General features: G+C 37.5%; 1 protein-coding gene across 26 annotated transcripts in view; it reads left to right on the forward strand.

The window, feature by feature from the left end:
- Positions 1 to 22440, forward strand: part of RIMS2 (regulating synaptic membrane exocytosis 2) — a gene marked incomplete at its 5' end in the record, with an annotated part of 447679 nt that overhangs the window by 380416 nt on the left and 44823 nt on the right. For 6 of the 26 annotated variants that reach the window (XM_082754481.1, XM_082754483.1, XM_082754484.1 and 3 more), the window contains one exon: positions 17834 to 18075. The exons of 18 other annotated variants lie outside the window; for them this stretch is intronic. In XM_082754481.1, the coding sequence (XP_082610607.1) occupies positions 17834 to 18075 (242 nt within the window). Of the gene's footprint in view, positions 1 to 474; positions 712 to 17833; positions 18076 to 22440 lie in introns of all 26 variants that reach the window. 2 more of the 26 variants (XM_082754461.1, XM_082754472.1) reach the window with 1 other exon arrangement.

Below are 22440 nucleotides of genomic sequence, written 5' to 3' on the forward strand. Positions count from 1 at the left end.
GGAAGGAAGGAAAGATTGTTCTTCTAGAAGGTGTAACCCACCTGCATCTGTCAGCAAAATTCAGTGTCAACTTGTATGAATTCTCAGAAATTTGTCCTCTTGAGAAATGTGACACATTTGTTAAGTTTGTTTGCACATCTGTTCATATGAGCAGTGTTAGGACCACGTCGTTTCTATCGTATGGTTGTGTATCCCTTTTTAAATGAGATGTATTGCGACACAACTTCTATTCAAAGAGGGACTTAGGGACTGTCCTAAGAAAACACCACAATTTAAAGCTTCTCTAGTGTAGGCTGGAGGATTAGCCAGCATGACTAACCTTATGACTACTTCCATCTTTTAGTTTTTATTTCATTTATTTTGTTCTGCCTTTCTTGTGAATTCATGCATGCGCATCTCTGTGACCCTAACTTTACTGCATTCTTTTCTTTTTTCCTTTTGCATGCCTCTTTCAATTTTTGTTGACTTCAGAAGGACAAGGGACATAGAGGAAAAAAAAGAGGGGGGGTTGGAAGGGGATGAACGAGATGAAATATTTCCTGAGGAAGAGGAAAAAGAGGAGGAGGAGGAAAAAGCAAAGGAGCAAGAAATTAATGAAAAAGGGGAAGGGCAAGAGGTGGCAGAGAACTGTGATAAGGAAGAAGTCAAAGGATCAGGGCAAGATGAAAAAGCTCAAGAGGACCAAGCAGAGGAAGGGAAAGAGGATGACAGGTAAAACATATTTCTATTTTTTGTAGACCTATAGACCTAGTCTTCCTGCTGTACCTGGACCTTGCTTGCCTTCTTTTTTTTTTTCTTTCCTTTGCTTAGTTTGTCTGTTTTGTGCAGATTATTTTGCTTTCAACCGTGATGCTTTCATATTTAAACAAGTTTCACTCTCAGCTTCAGAGAACTTATTCTGCATACCAAATGATGCAGCACACTAACTTGATTCATTATTTTGCACATAACTACAGCATGTTATTTTTTAAATTGGTTTAGATTTGAGTTTGGGTTTGACTATAATAAACTATAGAAATTATAAGATGCTTCTTTATATGCCCTACTTGAATTACTTTTCAGGGAAAAATCTTTTGTTGAGTGATATCTCATCAATATCAAAACCATCTTTACTTTTTACTTGTGTCACTACTAAAGAAGAGAATTTGAATTATTTTTTCTTATTGTCCTCTTCATGTGGGCTGATAAATGTGCATATTGATTGACAATTGATGTGGATAAACAAAGAGTTTTTTGTTTTCTTCCACTCCACTTGAATAGCTGCCATGGGTTGCTAATGGTGGAGGGGTTATGTAGCTGTTCTGCTGTATGGTGTCCAGAAACATTTCAGCACAATTGGCTCTGGTTTTCTTAGATGGCATTCTAGATTTACACATTTTGCCACAATTCCCTTGAACCATGACTTCTAATTCAAATGAGTGACATTTTGTATTGCAAAATCCATGTAACTTGCATTATGAGAAATGCAATGTTCTTTCCTTCTTCATTAGCAAAAAAAAAAAAAAAAAAAAAAAAAAAGAGTTTCAGATTTGCTGAGTATCTTTGAAACTCTAAAGAAACTCTCATTTCTTTTAACTGCTAGTGCTGGTACCTATAGAAATCTAAAGCTTGTAGAACTGTGTTAATATATAGTAGAGTAATTATAAAGTGCTCTGCTGCATTCCACTTTCTTTGCTTCAAACATACATGTGTATGTACCTGTACATACTTGCACATGCAAACACACAGAGACTTGCTTCTTTTATTTCAAACAAATAACTACTCGCATAAAATGTTCTGAAATACTTTTCTAAATGGAAATAACCAAAACAGCTCACCTGTGGTAGAATGGATCAAAGGTGATACAAAAAGAGAATCAAGTTATGTGGTGTTCCGTCTGAGGTGGCAATAGAGCTATACTACTTATTTTATGTATTGATTACCATCATTCCTTCACTCATGAGAGCACATTTTTGAACTCAGCAAAAACAGCTGTTTAGAAAGAGCTATCTTTAAGACTGCCTTGGCATATTTGCTCCACGGACTGCTAAGCAAACCATTTGGTAGTGTGGGAAAGGATGGTTTAAAGACCTTTGTCTCTCCCAGCTCTCATTAAGTCTCCAGTTTAATGGGATCTGGAAGTCCTCCCTCTTTGAAAGCATGGCCCTGTTCCTGGTTTTCAGCTTTCACTCAGGTTAGTCTTCAGCCAAAAATGCTGCCCCTCACAGAAAGTAAACTCCTATTTGAGAAGAAATTTCTTCTTCCCCATGCCAGCTTGTTCCTCTGTTTGGTACCTTCTGGAGTAGGAAACAAGCTGAAAAGCACAGATTGCTTCCTATATACATATATGTATGTGAATATATGTATGTATACATTATATACATACATTGTTTTTTATCATTAGCATCCTGAAATATAGTGACTAGTGAATTCAGTGGACAAAACTGAAGGCAGGATAGATACTAAATATTGCTATAAATTCAGTGCCTTATGCTTGCTTGTTTGGCAATTTATAACGTGCTCATATTTTCATTAAAATATCTTTTCTAATATTCATTAAATGAAATTATTAATAATTAGTAAGTATTTTAAAACTGGGGATATGTAATATCTGTATGCACAGATGCTTTATTGAAGTCTTAGTGGAGTTAAGTATCTGGAAGTGCTGATACAAGCTGCTTATTGCTAGTTAACAACTGCAGCTTTCCAAAAATGTTTTCATGCCCAACACCATTATGAAGCAATCAACAAAACATCACTTAACAAATAACCCAATCAACAAAACATCACTTAATAAATATCAATATCATATCAACAGGTATTTGAGTTACCCATCAGAACTGAAGCAGCCATCTCACCAAGCAAAAAATAGTAGTAAATTATTACCCAGATCCTGTGATCTTGGGTATCCAAAAAAAGCTAGAGTGCAGATTGAGTGCATACGCTTGTACGTCACAGGTATATCTTTAGTTGAACAGCAGTCACCTTTCCTCTGGGAAATTTGGAGACATAGTGGCTGTTCTCAATCACACTATCATCAAAAATTAGTTCATTAAGGATACATCATACCTCTTGATGTACATTTCAAAGTCACCGTGCACTGTACTCATATATTTTCTGAATAATGTTAATAGTCACACTAAGGGCTTCAATCTGCTGAGATTATAGGTAGGTTCGAAGTAACTTAACTGACCAAGAAAGCAGATATCCATCATGGGTTCATCCCATGCCTATTTTGAAGAGTACTTCAGTGCAATAAATTGCATTAGGTTTTAGAGCACTGGAGTACAATAAGTCAATAAATCTTTTTTGGCAGAAATAGCTGCAGAGTCAGATTTTGCCTTCATTAAACCTTGTAAAACTAAAAATTGGCATATGGTTGATGTACAGTGAAAGCATAATTGTGTTCTTTTTTGGCAAGGCATGCTAGTAAACAGAAAGCACAGATCAGGTTTCACTGTTGTAATCTTTAAGGATTCTTTATGTACAGTTATCTGACAATATTTCTTATTCCGGCTCCCTGATGATATTAGGGACAAAAAGCCCTCTTAGATCTATAGTGTAAGCATTCAGAATATTTAAAAAGTGCAGGAAATCTTTTTGACTGCTCTAAATCTTAACCTTTCTTAATGTTTTTCTAAATAGGAATCCAAAACATTAATTCTAATAAAGAAGATAGTTTTGTTTTCTCATATCAATATACAATTGTAGTAACAGATAAGGATTTCACTCTTTTAGAAGCTGTTCAAATACAGAAGAAAAATATGGGCTCTGTTCCAAGCACAGGGAGTCTAAATCATGAGATGACATATGAGTGCAGAGAGGGGACCACAGGAGAGTTATGAAATATTTCACATGACAGGAGACAGTGACAATACAGGGCTGGGGACATCTTGACAACAGGGAGCACTAAGGGGAGATTGGAAGAAAGAAAATAAGATTTTTTTGTGAATGCTTCTGGAGAGCTCTTTTCAAGCATTAGATTCATGGGGGAAAAAACATGAGTTGCTTACTAAAAATACCACAAGTGGATGACGGGGTAAGTCTGTTCAGCAGCAGGAGCTGAACTTTTAGTCCTGAATGGGAGAAGATAAATGGGATAAGGAACAACTGTTAAATACTGGAAAACAAAGACAACTTACGTACAGCTGGATAAAGAAAAGAGTACCTTTGTATTGATGCACAGTGAAAGGTTGTACAGCCAAACTGAAAGGCTATGAAACTTATCTTTCCTACAGTGTCCTGGAACGGGCTTTGGTTAGGTAAATTGCCAGAGGTGGAGAAGAAATACATGACATATGATATGTGAGAGAGCAGATAAAACAATTAGCTGTGTGGATGGACAGAAGAGGTAGAGGTGTGAAACAGAAAGTACTTGTAAGTCATAAAAATGTGCGCCTAATATGAAGCTTGAATTAAAAGGGCTGCCCAAAGAGCAGGCCTGAATGACATGCATGGTCCACGTGGCTGAGAGAAGAAGCAGATGAGAGGTCTTGGAAGGAAATACTGAATTTAGTGATGCTGAGTTGAGATTAGTGATTCATGAGGAGGTTTTAGTGTAGGCAGGGGAGAAGAGATGGAGTTTTTACTGCAGAGGGGATAATATTTTGACGTACTGTTGATGAAGAGAGGCTAATTTAGGGATATCAACATAAGAGATATTGATATAGTCCTGTGGGGCCATCACAGTTAACTGGTTGGGCAGAAAATGAAGATCTACTAGAGCAGATGTCGAATAAAAAATTAGAGAGAGGGCAAATCTGAGGTGTGATGCAGTATAGAAACTCAGGGAGGATAACTTTTCAGAGCATGGTTAATTGTAGCAAGGCAAAGGAGAGACCAGTATACTATCACAATCTTAAGAAATTATTAAAAACTTTGGCAGATGTAGTTTCAATTGAATGCGAGAGGTGAAAGATAGTTGTTTGGAAAGTGTTTGAAATGGAATTGGAAAACAGGAGATCAGTTATTTTAAACAATGCATTTGATCATTCAATTAATTCAGAGATGAAAAGGAGAAAGGAGATGTGACAATACTTGCAGAACTGATGAGAGCAAGACTAGGCATTCTGTTCTACATTATAAAGGGATATGTTAAAGCATGTTTCTACAACTTGGGGAAAAAAAAATGATTAAAAAAAAGGGGGGGGGGGGAAGCCAGGGGAGATCTTATTGATGTCTATAGACAGCTGAAGGGAGGGTGCAGCGAGTACGGAGCCAGGCTGTGTGCAGTGGTGCCCAGTGCCAGGACAGGAGGCCTTGGGCACAACCTGGCCCCCAGGAGGCTCCCCCTGAGCACCAGGAGCCCTTCTGTGCTGTGCGGGTGACGGAGCCCTGGCACAGGCTGCCCACAGGCTGTGGGGTCTCCTCCTTGGAGCCCTTCAGCAGCCGCCTGGACGTGGTGCTGGGCACCCTGCTCTGGGTGTCCCTGCTTGGGCACGGGTGGCATTGGCTGGCTCCAGAGGGCCCTGCCGGCCTCAGCCACTCTGTGATGAGGTGAGCAGAGGTGAGAGTAAGGAAAGTAAGAGGCAGGGGGGAAAGAAATAAGAAGGTAGCATCCAATCTCACTTAATCAAATCAATCAGTTTAAGAAGAGATCCAGTGAAAAATTTCTACCTCTGTGACAAGAGCAAGTGAAGAGAAATGTATTAAGAGGAGAATGCAGAGACAGCACAGGAGGATGGTGGATCACCTGTTTTGCTATGTTTTATATCAGTGAGACCCAGTGTAAAGAAAAGAAGTAAATCCTAAATAGATAGTCAAAGAAATAGAGCTGATTAATAGGAGGATGACACAAGCGAAGAATGAAAATTTGTAGTGGAGAAAGTCATCTGGAATGTAATTTTGCAGAAGTACTTAAAGATACAAAAAAAAGGAATACAGCATGTAGTTTTAAGTAATGGATTTGTTCAGATAAAAAACCTTTTCTGTTCATAATGGTACTTCATGCTCTCTGTGCCCTTTCCCTTGTGGGATGCAAGGGAATTGGATTAATCTCCAAGTCACTTTCTAGTTCTTTTTGTGTCATTCAGTCAAAAAATTCTTCAAAGAATTTAATTATGTAGGTTTTAAAACTGATGCCTGATGAGTATTTGTTCCTTAGTTTCTCATTATATTGTAATCTTAGTGTTTCATTTTTTATGAAGCTTCTACCATGATTGCAGCCATTATCAGTTAAATGCAGTGTTTTGCAAAGCTGGATGAAAAAATACAGAAATTCAGCCTGTGCTAGCTCCTCCATAGGAGTGGAAGCCAGTAGCACTTTAAAAAATCTATATTCTGGTAAAAATATCGAAAGCTCTGCAAAAGATAACAAGCATCAAGAAATCTGTTTTCAATGTGCATGTATTGTTTGCTTTCTTAAAGCTATTTCAGAATAATTATAGTGATTGTTCCAACTGCTTTAATGGATGAAAGAAGTTAATTGTGCCCAACCTTTCTCGCCAAGCAGGCCACATGCTTGTGAGCGAGCGCTGTGGCCTGAGACCCTTTCCCCACCGTGTGGTAGGTCTTTTAGGAGTCTGTACCCCGATAGATCTAGCAGAGGCTTCCTGTAAATACTGGATTTGAGCTTCTGCTGGCCAGCTGAATCATGCACTCCTAGTAGGCCAGGCCCTCCCTGAAGCACAAACTGCAGTGTTTGTGAGCTCGTAAAGGCCTGGCCACAGTCTGGGTACCCTGGGAAAGAGCGTCAAAAGCACTTTCCCTCTCCATGGCAATGAGCTCAGGCCCTGACAACACCTGGTGCCACCCCTGGACGAGTAAGTGGGGCAGCAGGCAGGATGAGGTACGATGCCACCAGCCTCCCCTGGCACCCTTCCCTTTGTGAGACTAGCCCTGTTCCCAGCATGGGGTGAGAATGACTTTTGGACTGTACTCAACCCAAGAAGTTGTTGTTGCACTTTCCTTAACCATCACAACAAAGTGAACTTGCTGCTCCTGGGATCAGACCACCAGGTTGCCATACCACATTCACCACCTATTTTTGAATGCAAAACATTTATTCAGGAGTCTGGGACAGATATGGTGGACTGAGACCTGGAACAAAAAGCAGCAACTCTGTTTCGTGTCCCCCTAACATAACTGTTCTGCATGCTTCTCATTAGCTAAGCAGAGAGATAAACAGCTTACGTGTAGCTGGTGTGTGTCTCTGAAATCAAAGTACCTAAAATCAACCTTTTTTTTTTTTATTGGGTTAAAATTATTGGACTATAGAGTCTGTTAGCAGTTCATGACAAATTCTTGCTCTATTTGAAGTAACAATCCCAATCCACTTTATTTATGTAAGTTTTAAACTTGTTTTAGTGTTCTACATTGAGGCAACTCTTCAGAAGCTGAAAATTCATACAGCAACTGTGTTAGCAACAATGCCTGCAGTCAGTAATTTGGCCATTTTGTGTTCTGCACTTTCACAGATGACATGCGGAGGAAAATTATCTGTGACTTCTGGAAAAATAGTATGGAAAAGGATACAAAACATCAATGCTTCATAAAGGAATTGTATTAATTTTTATTTTTATTTTTTGTGAAATCTATAGAGTAAAATACAAATCATTTAAGAAATCCAGCAAAGGCACCTGTTTCTAAGTTACTCATCACCATCTATCAAACTCTTAGAGACCCTTTTTTTTTCCTGGTACTGTGGAGTAGGTATAAAAGACATATAGACTCCTTTACACATAGTAAACTTATATTTATTATTTTTTTCAAGGAAATAATAAAGTAATGAATTTGGAAGTACACATTTTTAACAGATGAGCAGTGAAAATACTTTATATGAAACTGTCTGCAGCTTTGATATATGATGCCCAGCAGGGAACTCAGACATTTTTTCTTTGACAACAACACAATATTATTGAGACTGCTTCCTTCTACATGAAATGTAGCCTGCACTTCAACCTCTGCTGAGTGTCAGCTCTGAGCTGTGATCCAGAAAGCACTGATGTACTCCTGTTTCTAAAGGTCATTTAACTGTGCATCAGTAGTTTTTTTGTTGTTGTTTTTTTGTTTGTTTGTTTGTTTTGTGTTTTTGTTTCTGTTTTTTATACTGAGGTGCAGATGTAAAGCCCCAGAGACACACAAGACGTAGAGATGATCAAAAGAAACAAAAAGAGGATTTGAAGCAAGTAAAAATATTGAAATTAATTTTTGCTTTTTAAATGTTTTGGAAAAAAAGGCTCATTTTCTAAAGATATTTAAAACCAGTTTGAATTACAAGTTCTTCGTTAGCAGACTTCTATATCTACAGGATTGGGCACAATAGGCCTGTGGACTTGAATAGCAATAGCAACAACTAAGTGTGGAATAGAAATTTACCAAAGCAAAGAATTTAATTAGGAAGCTCATTTCTCTCTCTGACACCATGATTCTGTGGTTCTCTCTTAGTGCTGTATGTTTTCATTGTTTTTCTTTGAGTATGATTTTAACTAGAAATGTGAAAAGATTCCATAAAAGTAATATAGTGCCTTTTCTGATTCCTCTAAATGTACTTAATCAAAAATAATGAATAAACTTATCGCTTAGCCTTCTAAGAAAGACATATGAACTTCCTTCATGTTGCTTCACAAAGGTGCTTCTGAAACACAGGTTCTTTGAAACACATTGCCAGACCCATCTAGCAAGTATGGTATTTTAACTAAAGGTTGGGGGCTCAGTGTTGGTCCATTACTTATATAATTCCCAGGGTAAGATGATGCTGCAGTGGTTTGCTATTGCCCATCTTTCTGATTTTAAGGTTATTTGACTAAGCATCTGAACATTTTGGTTCAATATTATCACATAGTAGTTTTACTCATCTTAGCCTACAAAGCCCAAGAAGCGCTACCTAAGCAAGCCTTTGCTCCAAACGTGTATGGCATGCAAGTGTGCATACTTCCTCAGCCGGGAGCTCTGGTCATGGACCTGTCCTCTCCACATCAGGGAACAACATTTGCAGACTTGAGCTGAGAAGGATGTAAGCCAAATTTCCTCACGACATTTTCTTTTAACGATGCTTTCAGGTTTTCTGTATGCTTTTCTAATTTCCCCCAGAGGCCCCAAGTGACTCAAAGTCATTTTGTCAAAATGACAGAAGTCAGACAGGCAAGATCATGATGTCCCAGATAACGTCCCTTTGGCTGAGGTAATTATGGCTTCAGATCTCTTGCTTGTGTCCATTTAGCTCTCAGTCCCAGAAGATCAATTCAGAAATATGCTATGGATTTGATAGCAGTGTCTATTCTGACCCTGATTTTTTGGAGTCCTCAAGCAACCTGAATTTTACAAGGAATGAAGGAAACATCAGAGCTGCTTTATTGTTTAGACACCCCCCTCCTCATCCTGTTGCACACACACATGAGCAGTACAAACATGAGCATGGTCACATTGCACAGTACTGATCAAAACAGCCCTATTTTCCATGAGCAAAGTATAGATGCAGCTATAGTCAAATCCATATTGACTACAGAAATCTATTGGAATAATGGCTTTTCAGAACATTTAATTCTTCCCTGCATATTTCGTGATTTTCACCCTGCTGTACACAGTAGCACATCCAATCTAGTTCCTGCATGACTAGAGTTCTCCAGCTCTCAATGTATTTTCTAAATCAAAAAATCTTCCTTATAGATGATTTCAGTTTAGCAAATAAAGATGCTAAGTTATGGCTCACCGTACCCTGAGGCAATACAATGTCTTTTATCTCTATATATTTTTGAGAATGTTTACCTTCAAATTCGAAAATTTTATCACTTTGGGACTTGATTTAGCATTATTTCTCTTGTGATTTTAGGTCTTAGTAAGCATTGTTAATAGTGGAAACAGAATGATCCCTATCTTGCTTCTCTGCTGGAAAATTTTTATTCAACAATATGTTCAAATAAGCATAGGTCCATTTCTCTAAAACACATTGTCAATTAAACCAGATTGCCCACTGTCAGCTTTAATTTGGCAGGCCTGTTGTTAACGTGCTGTGTGTTACACAACTGATGCTGTCTTTATTTTCTTTTCCTTATTACCAGGCCTTCAGAGCTCATGTGGACTTGTATTTGCAAATGAGTATCAAACTAAAATGACAGCTGGCTAATGCAAGACTTTTGCTCCTTAGCTTGTTTTCTTTCTAGGCTTCTCTTGAATTCACACATTTTGAATGCCTGGTTTAGTTCGCTGTATCAAAGGAAGGGATTTTTGCGTAGATTCACAGCTGTTAGCAGAGTAATATATTAATGATAATATGAAAGTGATCTTTAAAAATGTTATTTTTATTTTCAGTTGTGCACACAAGTTGTCTTTGAATAATATACAAAACAAAATGCATTATAATCACTACTTTATTCACTAATTAATCATTAAAAATATTTTTTTTCTGTGTTTAGCTGAATCCATTAAAAAAAAGCCAATTCCAAAATCTGTTGTTTTCTACCACCTTTCCTGTTATAATTTCAATAAAATAAACTTAGCAATGAAGTCAGTCCAGTAGCTATTAGAGATTTATATCACAAATAAGTTAATAGGATAATTTTTGGTCAAGTGAACCTCAGGAGACTAAATCATTATAATTTCAAACCTGTATTGTGTCTCTGATATGAATTGGCAAATGAGTATGTGCATTGGCCAGAGGCATTGTTCCCATGGAAATATTTCCAACATCACAGCTGTCCCCATAATGTTGTTTTTGTTAAATTTCCTCAGCAAATTAATGAAATGAGAATGTCTCCAGATAAGTAAAGATATCTATTGAGAATTGAATTAAAATTCCTATCCTGCTTCTATAAAAGAAATCTTCAGTGGTCATCCAGTCTCACAAATGACATATATAAGAAAATACCTTTTAAAGCAACTGAAAAAAAATGTTAAATTTCGTACCCTCCCTAGGACATCACAGCACATGGCTGTACCTCTAACTTGGCAAAGTGCGTTTTTACAATTGCAGATGCTTTAGTTTAGTTAGGCATCATTACCAGAGAACTAGGGTGAACAACAGGGAAGTATTAATTCTGAATTTTCACTGGGAAAAAAGAAACCTGCCAAGATCTGCCAAATGACTTGGGTATAAATCTGATTCTCTTGTGCATATTCTTTTGGCAGAGCAATGAGATGAATTGCTTCATTTCTAATTCATTTGTAATGAAGACTGAAAACAAAACAAAACAAAACAAAAAATACCCAGAAATCCTACTAATTATAATTAATACAATGGTTACAATTGCTTTTCATCTCCTTGACATGTAAGAATATAATACCATAGAGTTGAAAAAAAACTGTGCTTTATAACACTGGTTTTAGTAAAGTGTATTTGTTGGTAAGTGAAAAACAAAAAAAAAAAATCAAGATTGTCATAATAATTTTAGTCTATCAGTCATAATTAGGAATGGATAGAATAGCATTTTGAGTCTAGGAGAGCAAAATGAGACTCTCAAGCAAAAGCTGCCTGAGAGGATATGATCTGTGTTTTTTGAGTGACTGTGGTGTTTTAAGAGAGGATTTCTCTTGGAGAACATGTATAAATCCATGCAGTTGGAAGCATTTTAACTGGCAATAGACCAGGCAAGATGTTTGTCTTTGCTTCTAGTTTGAAAATATTATCTTTGGTTTGGGTTTGGGTCTGTTGGTCATTTGTATTTCTTGTTTATGGGAAGGACTGAATCAGTGTATTTTCCTGGTTTAGCCTTCCTCATTGCTGTCTGTTGGATTGCTTAATGTACAGAAAGAATGGGCAGTAGTTTCTTGTTCGACAGTAGAGGATGTCTGCAAAAATCTTAATAAGGTTCTTTAACCGCTGGGACTTCGCAATTGCTTTTTATAGCAGTAACAATTTTTAAGAGAGTCATCGTTTTCAGTTTCTCCATCCTTGGCTTCATCTCTGGCTGGTTTACCACATATTGTAAATCTCAACAGGCATGGTAAAGCATAAGGACTCCCAGGTGTCAGTGGGTTTTTGCTGTTATTTTGTTGTGGGATTTTTGTTTGTTTGTTTGTTTCTGTCTTAAATGAAAGGTTCCCGAGGAAATTTGGCACTTATTCTACTAATCAGATGGTTTCTATTAAAAAAAAGATTGTTTCCTTAGGCAAGTTTCTGACCAACTAGTGAGATGCCATACAATCTCTGCAATTGGTTCAAAAGTGGCAGCCAAAGACTGCAGGTTTTTAACTATGGAAAGAGGAGGAAATTTTCCATTTGGTACATACGAAACAATGAATGTTCTGTGTGTCTCCAATTGCTCTTATGGAAAATGTATCAGCAGCCAACAATATTGTCAATTAATTCTAAAACAAGTATTTTTTGTAAACCCATTAAATGCGTTCGAAACACCAATAAGTCAGACATTGGGAGAAGTTGGGTGAAATTTCTGACTTTTTTTTTCTTAACTTTCAAAAATAGATTGTTGTTGTTGTTGTTTTTATGCAGACCTTGTTTATTTAGGTTCTAGAGCGTTTGTCCACACTGCAGTCCATCTTAACTATATTGCTGTATGTCAAGTGGCTTCAGAACAGTTTCTCTCCCTTTAGGGCAGGATCCTTTCACATTGTGAAATCTCTCCTCTTAACTGAAACTTCACAAAAAGTTGCTTTTCTTCTTGGTCAGATATCAAGGATGTGGTCTGTCTAAAGCATGAAATACCAAAACTGAATCAAAGATCTTCTTGTGCAACCTATTTTCCTGCCTCTTTCCGTTCTTTGAGGATTTCCTCGGGCAGTATTTCCTTCTGGCTATGTGTCAGCTCCTAAGAGATCGTATTCCAAGCTGCAGGTCATGGGCATTGTACTTTGGGAGAGGTTCTCTGCCAGTGTTTTCTAATCTGTATCAGCACAGATATTGACAAAGTGAGAAGAGCAAGATAGTTGCTGATTACCTGCTATGGTAGGAGTCTGGAAAACCTTGACAACAAATCTGATTCCAGAGGAGAATTACACTCCCTGATTTGAAAACAAGTGGGTCTTTGAAAATGGATCCTAAGATAAGTGGCTGTGAGAAATCCAGAAGCATAATACTGGATTTTCTAGAAGGCTGTATATGAACAGCATTTTCAGACTGGCTTACTGTTTTTCTTCAAAACGCATTCAGAAATAGCTTATGAGCTACTATTGGTCTGTAGAGTATCAGAATGTAAGAACAATCTGAGGTTTGCTGTATAGCCAAGGAGTTTAAGGCTCTATACCACTAAACTGGGAAGGAACAACCCTGGCTATACATATAGACTGGGGGATGAGATGTTGGAGGCTGTTACTAGCCACTTTAAATGCATTTTAGTACTCCTTCTTGTACTCTGTGAAGAGACTACAGAGGAATGCTGTATTTTAGGAAGGGTGTATAAAGCTACATCTCAGAACTGAAGAGAACTAGGAACAGTACAGGAAGCAACATCGCCCTGCTCTGTCAGACTAGTTGGTCCCCCAGCCATAGTCAGGGGCCTGGCTACCTCCACTCTGTGGCTGCCTCACAGTTGGGGTGCTGTGATAAGTTTGTTCCTGTTTTGATTTTAATGAGGGTGATTCTTGCACCATCATTCACATGATGGCCTAACACTATTTATTTATTTATTTAGGCCCCATACGGCTGCATATTCTCATCGTGGAGGATTTTCTTAAGTTGAGTAGCATCAGACAACTTGGAAACCCTATTTTTACTGCACATCTATTCCTTGACTCATATCATCTCATAAATTTAAGATGTACATATTTAACTGAATGTGGATGTGGGATTATGTTTGTGTATGTGTACATGGAAAGAAAACTTCCTGGATAAGTAATTTCTGTTTCCAGATAAAATAAAAGTTTGTAGGAGGTAGTCTCTTAACTCTGACATCCTTCTGATAGTTATGTTACCTCAGAAAGGAGCGCAAGCTGACATACAACACCCTATTTTTCTAGAAGTAATCCATTTCTGGCACTGTCAAAAGGCAGTCTGGGTAGAAGGATAGCTTCACAGGTATCCAGTAATAATTAGTGAGGGAGGGCTTGAATGGCCAAAAGAGTTCAGAGTACAGATGAAGGAGCTGGTTTGCTCATGAGCACTGCAGGTTTACTATGAAGTACTATAAGCCTTTCAAACTCTCCTAGTACTTATTTCCCCAAGATTTTTTTTTTTTTTTTTCCCAAAAGGAGGAACTGAGAAAAAACAAAGCCACTGCTATATAATGGCTTTCTCCAAGAGCTGTTGGCTAGCTGGGAACATAACAAAGATGTTCCCCCTGCTGCTCTTACAGAGCAAAACAACCCCAAAACTTTAATTAGAACAAGTATTTTTAGAATAAAATATTCAGGGGGTGAAAATAGCGAATGGTGAATGAACTTTCAATATTAGCCATTTGTACTAGTTTTTGGACTATCCACTCAATCCTAAAATTAAATACTTTTTTCTTCACTTGAATTCTGTTTCCTAGCTTTCTTATTTGGTCAAAAAAAACTGGTTGAGTAAGTCTACCTCGTGGTTAGCAGGTACACACATAACAAATTGATTTTATAATTCAGAATTTGTGTTTTATGAGAAAACAGACTATTTCTGTTTTCACTGCTATGTCATAAGACCTTTCCTAAGTGTTAATATCACTTGTAAAGCAATGGCATAATTACTATTTTCTGTTATAAAATACAACAGGAGCTCACAGACTTCCTGGATATCATAGGATCCAAGGGAATGGCATGAAGCTGCAACAGGGGAGGTTCAGGTTGGATATTAGAACAAGGTTCTTCACTGACAGAGGGTGATCGGAAACTGAAACAGGCTCCCCAGGGCACTGGTCACAGCACCAAGCCTGCTGGAGATCCAGAAGCATTTGGACAATGCTGTCAGGCACATGGTTTGATTTTTGGATGGTCCTGTGTGGAGCCAGGAGTTGGACTTGATGATCCTTGTGGGTCTGTTCCAACTCGGGATATTCTGTGGCTCTTGAAAAACGTAACATTGGAGTAGGTTGTTCTGCAGGCAGTAAAAATACTTTCCTCCTACCAGTCTGTGCTGTGAGAACGAGCTCCCATATGAAATAACAGAGATTTAATGACTTATACTAAGTCTTTCCCCAAGGGAGCATTCTTAAGATCTCTCTCCAACGATCTGTTTTCAAAACAGTTTTAGGAACTAAATAGCTTTAGTTTTTTACTCCTGTGCTAAATATGAATGCAACTGCTTGAAAAAATACATCAAAGAGCTCTGACAGACAACACTGAAATTAATCACATTTCCTTTAAAAACTTGCATTACTGGGTAAAGGGCTCTGATTTTCTGATTCTTAGAATTTAGCCTGACATAAAGCTGAATACACTGTCTCTTCCCAACAATGACCTTTCTAGATCTCTTTGTTATTTCTTATTTGTGAGATAGTGTTGAAACGGAGAACTAGTTCATGTGGCATCTCCGTCCTGTGAAGCAATCTCTAAAGGTGTTAGTTTGAAAGGAAATACAGCATGTGATGTTATCATCTCACAAGTCAGTTATCATAGTGATAAAAAGCTCCAGGAATACAGATCCACTTTTTTTTTCCTTCCCTGCCTCTTTACCAACATCCTATCCCACTTGATTTTAGTGTGAAATTCACCAGGTAAACTAGTTTTTGTGTTTTTCTCAGTGTTGTGGTTCAACATCAAGCATTCTGTGCCTTCATGTAGATGTGGCTGCCAACTAAAGGGCAAAAAGTTTTATTGGCACCTCTCAAATATCTTAAAAAGTTACTTTGTTGTTCCAAATCTGATGGCTCATCCCATTTCCAATCAGTAGTAAAAGACCCAACAATACCTTTGCTTTTGACACATGCACACAAAAATAATAATTTTCCCTGATTTCCAAAAATATTCTGTTGTTTTGTTCTCTACAGATTGTCTAACACTGTGTCTAGTATGGACTTACTAGTGAGATGCAATGAAGAGAATTATAAAGGGCTGAGTTCTGTGCAAGAATTTCACTGAAATAGAAATACTCTCTGTGCATATTATCAGGCCCACATTTGCTGAAGAGTGTTCCAGTCTGACTGTTTGTCCAGCCCTCTACTGGTTACATGTCAGGGCAAAATGTGGACGTGTACTGCTATTATCATCGTAGATCACCATTTCCGTGCAAAGGAAAGGTCCCTTAACGTGGACCACTGGGAGATCAGGTCCCTCTGGGAGTGCTGTGCGTGTCTAGCAGATAATTCAGATGCAGCTGCTTAGAGCCTGTAGAAACAGTCTATAAATAAGAACAACATATGTATTATAATAAAATTCCATTTTATAAGTAAAGTTAATTTAAGTCATGTAATGTCCAAGTGTTTTAAAAATGCTTTATACATGTTTTTACATGCATTTGTTGCCAAAGGGAGGGAATAAAAGAACTGGATAAGTTAATCACTGTGTAATTTCATCACAAACATAGGATAAATGAACTAGATTACTGAAAATATCCTCGAAATGTCTGGATGTTTAGAAATCAAAGCTAGACTTCAGACTTTCATTCTGTTCATTAATGAATCAAGTATCTGTTTCACTGAGGAATATATACTTGTGTGTATTTATTTGTGTGTACGTATGTGTGAAGAAGAGGGGCAGAGCAACTGAGAGGGTTGTAGAATGTAAATTTCCCAAGCAGCACTAAGGCTGTCTCTCAGTCTGCCCACAGTTCAACCTTCTGTCTTGGGGACTGAAAACTAATTTTTTTTGATTTGTACCTCCTGAACTGTGGTGTCCTCACTGGTGAATTTGTGTGCAGTGCCTGTTTAAATAAGTAAATAAAAAATGCTTTTATAATCTCAGACCAGATAACCAAAGAACTTACTATTAAATAATTATTTTGCTGTGAGAGTCAAAAGTTGGGATATTGGTGAGGAACTGGAACCACTTAGTGTGTTTATGTTGTTACACTTAAAATAATTATTTGGTGATAAAGACACTATTAGAGGGACAGCACATGCTCAGCATAAGTATATTGCTGTGCCACCTCAAATGGCAAAAATGCAGGCGAGTAACAACTTAATAGTGCCATAGATAAAGCTCAAGAAACATACAAATGAGATGCGTAAGGGATGGGAAGAGTAAATTCAAAAAACATTATACTGAAGCAAGCTTATTTTCACCTGTCCTTTTTTTACCCAAGCCATTGTCAAGTAGTGATGCACTGTAGCTGCTGTAGGAAAATCATAAGAATAATATAGGGGAGCCAGGAAGTGACTTTTCTTTGGTTTACTGAAGGGTCTTGAAGACCCTTTGCTTTTCCACAACTGTGGACAACACTTTGTATTTTAGCTTGTGACTATTTAGGTTTATAGAATATTGTAAGAAGATACCAGCATAGTAGACACCAGCTTTTAGTAACAAAAAGAAAGCCTGCTCAGTTAAAAATATACCCATAACCACTATTCATGTGTGCTGAGTATCTGCAGCCCTCGTTTCTAGTTGAAGCAAGAACTATAAATGATAGTTTATGTTTTTTATGTAGGGATTTATGTATTAATCCCTACTCAAACCATTTTCAGAACCTGCTTAGCTGATAAACTAGAGGAACAAATGCATATGATTTGATTAGCCAAATGTGGAAAAGCAATACACAAATCAGTCAAAACAAAAAAAAATATATATATATGAACATACTTATAATCTTGCATAGAGTTTTTAAAAAATGTGTACATGATACACGGATATGTTAATCCTTTGATATGCTTTTGCTGGTCATGTAAGAAATTTTATTTAAGAAAATCAGTAAGAGCTTGTTATTTAAAATGAAATACCAAACAGGAGCTTACCATTAAAGCTGCTCCGTTTTACCTCTAAAAAAACAAACCCTACCTGTGTGAATTAGCTGCTTTTACCCTCCAGTCTCCCAAAATTTTCCATCTGAAACCTGTCCTTTTCTGTCTTCCCCTTTTTACTCTTTTTTGTCTGCGCTGTTTATCCATCCACGGGCTGACAGTGTCTTTACATCCAAAATGCAAAGCAGACAGATGGGTGCCTCAGGAAAGAACATGACTAAGAGCACCAGCATCGGTGGGGACATGTACACGCTGGAGAAAAACGATGGCAGCCAGTCGGACACGGCAGTGGGCACTGTTGGTGGCGGCGGCAAGAAGAGACGCTCCAGCATCGGTGCAAAGATGGTCGCCATCGTGGGTCTCTCGCGGAAAAGCCGTAGCACATCACAACTTAGCCAAACTGGTAGGAACTGGATTTTTTTTTCCCCTCTGGAATTATTTAAGTGTGCATAATGTGCATGCATTATGGTTTATTTGTTTGGATATCTTGTTGAAGTTGCCTGATCAACAATATTCTAGCAAAAGAAGAAAATGGTCAAGCATTTTTATTTCTTTACTGGTGTGAACATTCACTAAGCTTGGCTTTTAGCAAAGATTCTTTTCAGGTTGGACTGAGGCTTGTATTTTCTGCTTGCTGGAACCTACTTAATGTACTAATGCCTTTGCTTCTCAGGAGCCAACATGAGCTGCTGTACTTACATTTGGGGGGAACTCTGACTGGGATTTTGTGAAGGGTCGCTGAAACACAGTTGCAAAACTCCTTCTCTTCTGTGATGAATAGTGTTTGCATTATGTTCTTTTCTCACATTTAAACATGCACCATTATTTTGAAATGAAACAATTTTCATGAACAAAACAGTATGTTATATTTTACTGCATTAATACTGCTTTTTATTGCTTTTTAATTCCTTTCCTTTCAGCCTACAAGTGTATTCACTATCTGTATATATTTTCCTCATTTCTGTTTATGTCAGTTAAATTTGATACTGAAATATCAAGGAAATATCTAGGAAAAATGGAGAGTTTTTCTGTTTGATACCTAAAACATTTAAAATCCTATGCAATTTTTTATGCTTCCTCTTTCAGGGAAAATCCATATAATGCACTCTGAAAAGCTCTCATTGTCAATTAAGGAACTTTTATAGGACAAGAGTACTTCACATGGAAAATGATTGCTTGTATTTTAATCATATATATATATATAATTAATATATATATATGTGTTTATATATATTAAATGTGATTATATGTACATATATTTATATAATTCAGAGTATATACATGAGCTATACTACGTGTTCAGTATCTAAGTAAAATAATTGCAACATTGTCATATGGTTCAACCTAAGTTTATAAATAGCATTCAGCCATGTGTTGTCCCATCAGGAGGTCTCCATTGTGCAAAGCACCATTTGGACATTGATAAGGGATTTTTCAGTTCTCTGAAAGGTTTGCAGCTTTTATCATGAAACAAGAATGACAAGAGTTTTAATGTACAAGTACCTGAAGCAGGCTGATGATTTGCAAAGTCAGAAATTGTGGTATATTTTGTAGGTAAACTTTTGTAGGAGGGAAATTTAAAACATCTGGAAAGAGTAGAGTTAAAGAGATGGGATACTGAAAGGAAGGGTAAGAAAGAGGGAGAGGGGCAATAGTACAGAAGAAGGGGGACACAGGAAGAAATTAGAGAGACTGAGTATGCATCTTAACTGAACATAGTAAGAGTGAGGAGGGAATAAAGAAGCAGAGGGGAAAGAATGTACACTGTGAAAGCTTTGAAAATTGTGTAGACACTAGTGACTACACCTGTAGGCAAGTCTTTGCAGTGCTGTCCTGTTTTACCAACTTGATGGTTATCAAAATGGCAGTTTCATATACGTTTCTATTTTCTCTGAGCTCAAACGAATGGGGAAGATGAAGCCATCTTTACACGGATCTGTAGAATGTCTGGTTGGGCAACCAGAAAAACCTAGCCTCTTGCTCACCTAGAAATGTGTAATTTTGTTCATGTGACAGTACAGAGGTATGTAACTATGTTAATGTACTTGGATATTGTCAAATATGCACTACATTACTAGTTCTGATCTACTCTGGTCATTACTGAGATACTAAATGAAGGCTTTTAGCTTTTTGTGCGATGTTCAAGTATAAGTCTCAGCACTATAGAGAGTCTGTATCGTGTGGCTTGCTTAGATTTGATTTAAATACCATGCTGCTATAGTTATTTGGGATGTTACTTTTAACCTGAAGTTTCTCTGTTGTATCTAACCAGTTGCACAACAACTGATTAGGTACTCAAGTTTTGGGACAAATGTGAAATGTAACTCTTTCAAAACTTCTTAAGATCTCTTGACCCATTAAGTGTGAGCAGGTTGTTCTGAAAAACTCGTGACTACCAAGCTGTATGTTAGTGCTGTATGTCTGCAGAAGAAACCAGGAGAGTCTGTATGGCTCTGGCCAGCAGACCTTCTCCCTCAGCTGCTCCCTGGAGAGGTCTGTGCTCAGGCCTGCACCTGGCCCACCAGGACATTGCAGCCAGAGCAGCTCCTGCTGCTCCTTCTGAAAAGGCCCCTCATGTATAAGCTGGACAGAAGATGTTTTGTACAGCTCCCAAGCTGCCTCCATCCCATGACCATAAGGGGGCTTCTCTGGTGGCCACATGACTGCCTCTATAACAGGGCAGGCACATGCGTTGTTGAAATACTTGGGTTATATGAGTGCACTGGTCATACGGTGAGCAAGCTTTTCGCCAAGTGTCAGGGGAACCTTTAATGCCCTAAGGAAGCATGTGTGGTGCTGTGTCTGCAATGAGACAAGTCAATGGTCTCTTGGGTACGTGAGGGGGAGGTCACATCACGAAAACATGTCTTGTGTGCCTTAAACATCCATCTCTGAAAGAGAATTATTGGATACCAGTATTATACATGAATACCACAGATTTAAAACTTGCAATTAATGTGTCTGATGAATTCATAATATTCCCTGTTTTATCTCACCCTGTTCCTGTTTTCAGATGGTAAGTGCCTGGACAAGGAATGATGTATTGGCACAAGCACTAATACAAGGCCTGGTATTGAAATGCTGAAATACTGAATGTGCTGTAGACTTCCTGTAAGTAAATTTTTGGTAATTGAGAGGCAGGAGATACTCAGCTTGCAGAGCACCATTACCATATAGAAAGTGGTCAAAATAAAAAGGGTCCTTGGTTAGTTTCTGAAGATATTATGTTGTTCAGCTGGTCAGCTAAGTGTCTCCTTACTTGACATAGGGTTGAAAAAGCATGTCAGTATCAGGAGACAACAATACAACTTCTGTGGAAAGTTGTAATCATATTTATAGCAACTAAGTTTTTATAAACCGTGTTCGCATCTTGAAGTCAGTAAAGAAATGCCTACCAGCATCTCTGAAATTTCTTTCTGGTGTCTTGTAAGGCATAATTGTATTTCAGTGGTTTTCTTCATTCATATTTTACAACTAAAACTATGCCAGAAAATTGTGAAAGTAGGTCATTATAACTGCTTTCAAGACTGAATCAAGCATACAGTAAATGCCTTAAAATATAAATTTTTACTTTTATTTCAGTTGAATTTTATGTTATTTCTTTGTGTTTGGCACACTGCTGGGGAACTGACACTCTAAATAAGTACAACTTAAGGTATGTTTTCATTCTGGTCTATGTTTTGTTTAGTGTATTCAGGTAGGAACTCTTGTTTTGTGGGTAGAGGGTACGTCAATTTGTTGTTATTGCTGGGAGGAATGGGAGTAACTGTATTAATAATAATAATGATATAATTTATTACCTACTGAAGGTATTTTGATTTTGTTCAGTTATGGCTAGCGTCTATTTTGTGTTGGAAAGCCTCCACGGAGAGAACTGAATACATCTGAAATATAACAAAAACCTGAATAAGCAGTAGAAGCAACATTATGTTCTCCTCAGGGATATAATAATACAGTCTTACAATGCATAGAATACTGCTAATTGAGTAACTATGCTGAGCAAGACCATCCAGGATAATTTATGAGAGTAAAATAATAATTCAGGAAGTCGGACTGATCTGACCTCATTGACACAGGCACCAGGAACTGATCTTTCCAGTCGATCATACCAAAAGAATCCAAGTATCCAGTGATAACAGGATACTTGGAAACATCTGGGTGATGTTTCCTCAAATATGTTATATGAAAAGATCTTAAATGGTGCTCTGTGGATCACTATCCTTATGGGAAAAGAAATAACAGAAAAATTGCTAGTGTTAAGACCATGGAAATACAGAAAACGTGAATGACAATAGACAAGATTCCTTCTCGGGTTTCCATTTGTGCTTAAAGAAGCATTGTAATTTATTTTTTGACAATTCATATTAGGTTTCCTCTGTAAAAATGTGTAGCAGTACTAGCTTTTTCCTATTATTCGATCTAGTGAAAATGTTAAGTGTGAGAATATACAGGATCAGATTTAGTGAAGTCTTGATTTTTTTTCAAAACAATAAATAAAAAAAAAAAAGCCTGGAAATTCCTGCAGTTTATTTAGTTGGCTAGGTGACACAAAAGTAATTTTACTTCTGATTATTTTTATTTAGGGTGAGACTTTAGTGAAAGGTAAGATACTGTAGAATGACAAGTTGAATCAGAATTGACTGCAGTTCTGATTCCAGTACATTTTCATTGCTACAAAAAAATAGCTGGAGGAATACTCCACAGACTTCATTTAAGCCATCATTCGTAGAAGCCAGCATTTGGCAGAGTAGGAGGAGTTTATATTGAG

This window comes from Aythya marila, assembly GCF_965140915.1.
Source record: "Aythya marila genome assembly, chromosome: 2".
NCBI classification, from domain to species: Eukaryota; Metazoa; Chordata; class Aves; order Anseriformes; family Anatidae; genus Aythya; species Aythya marila.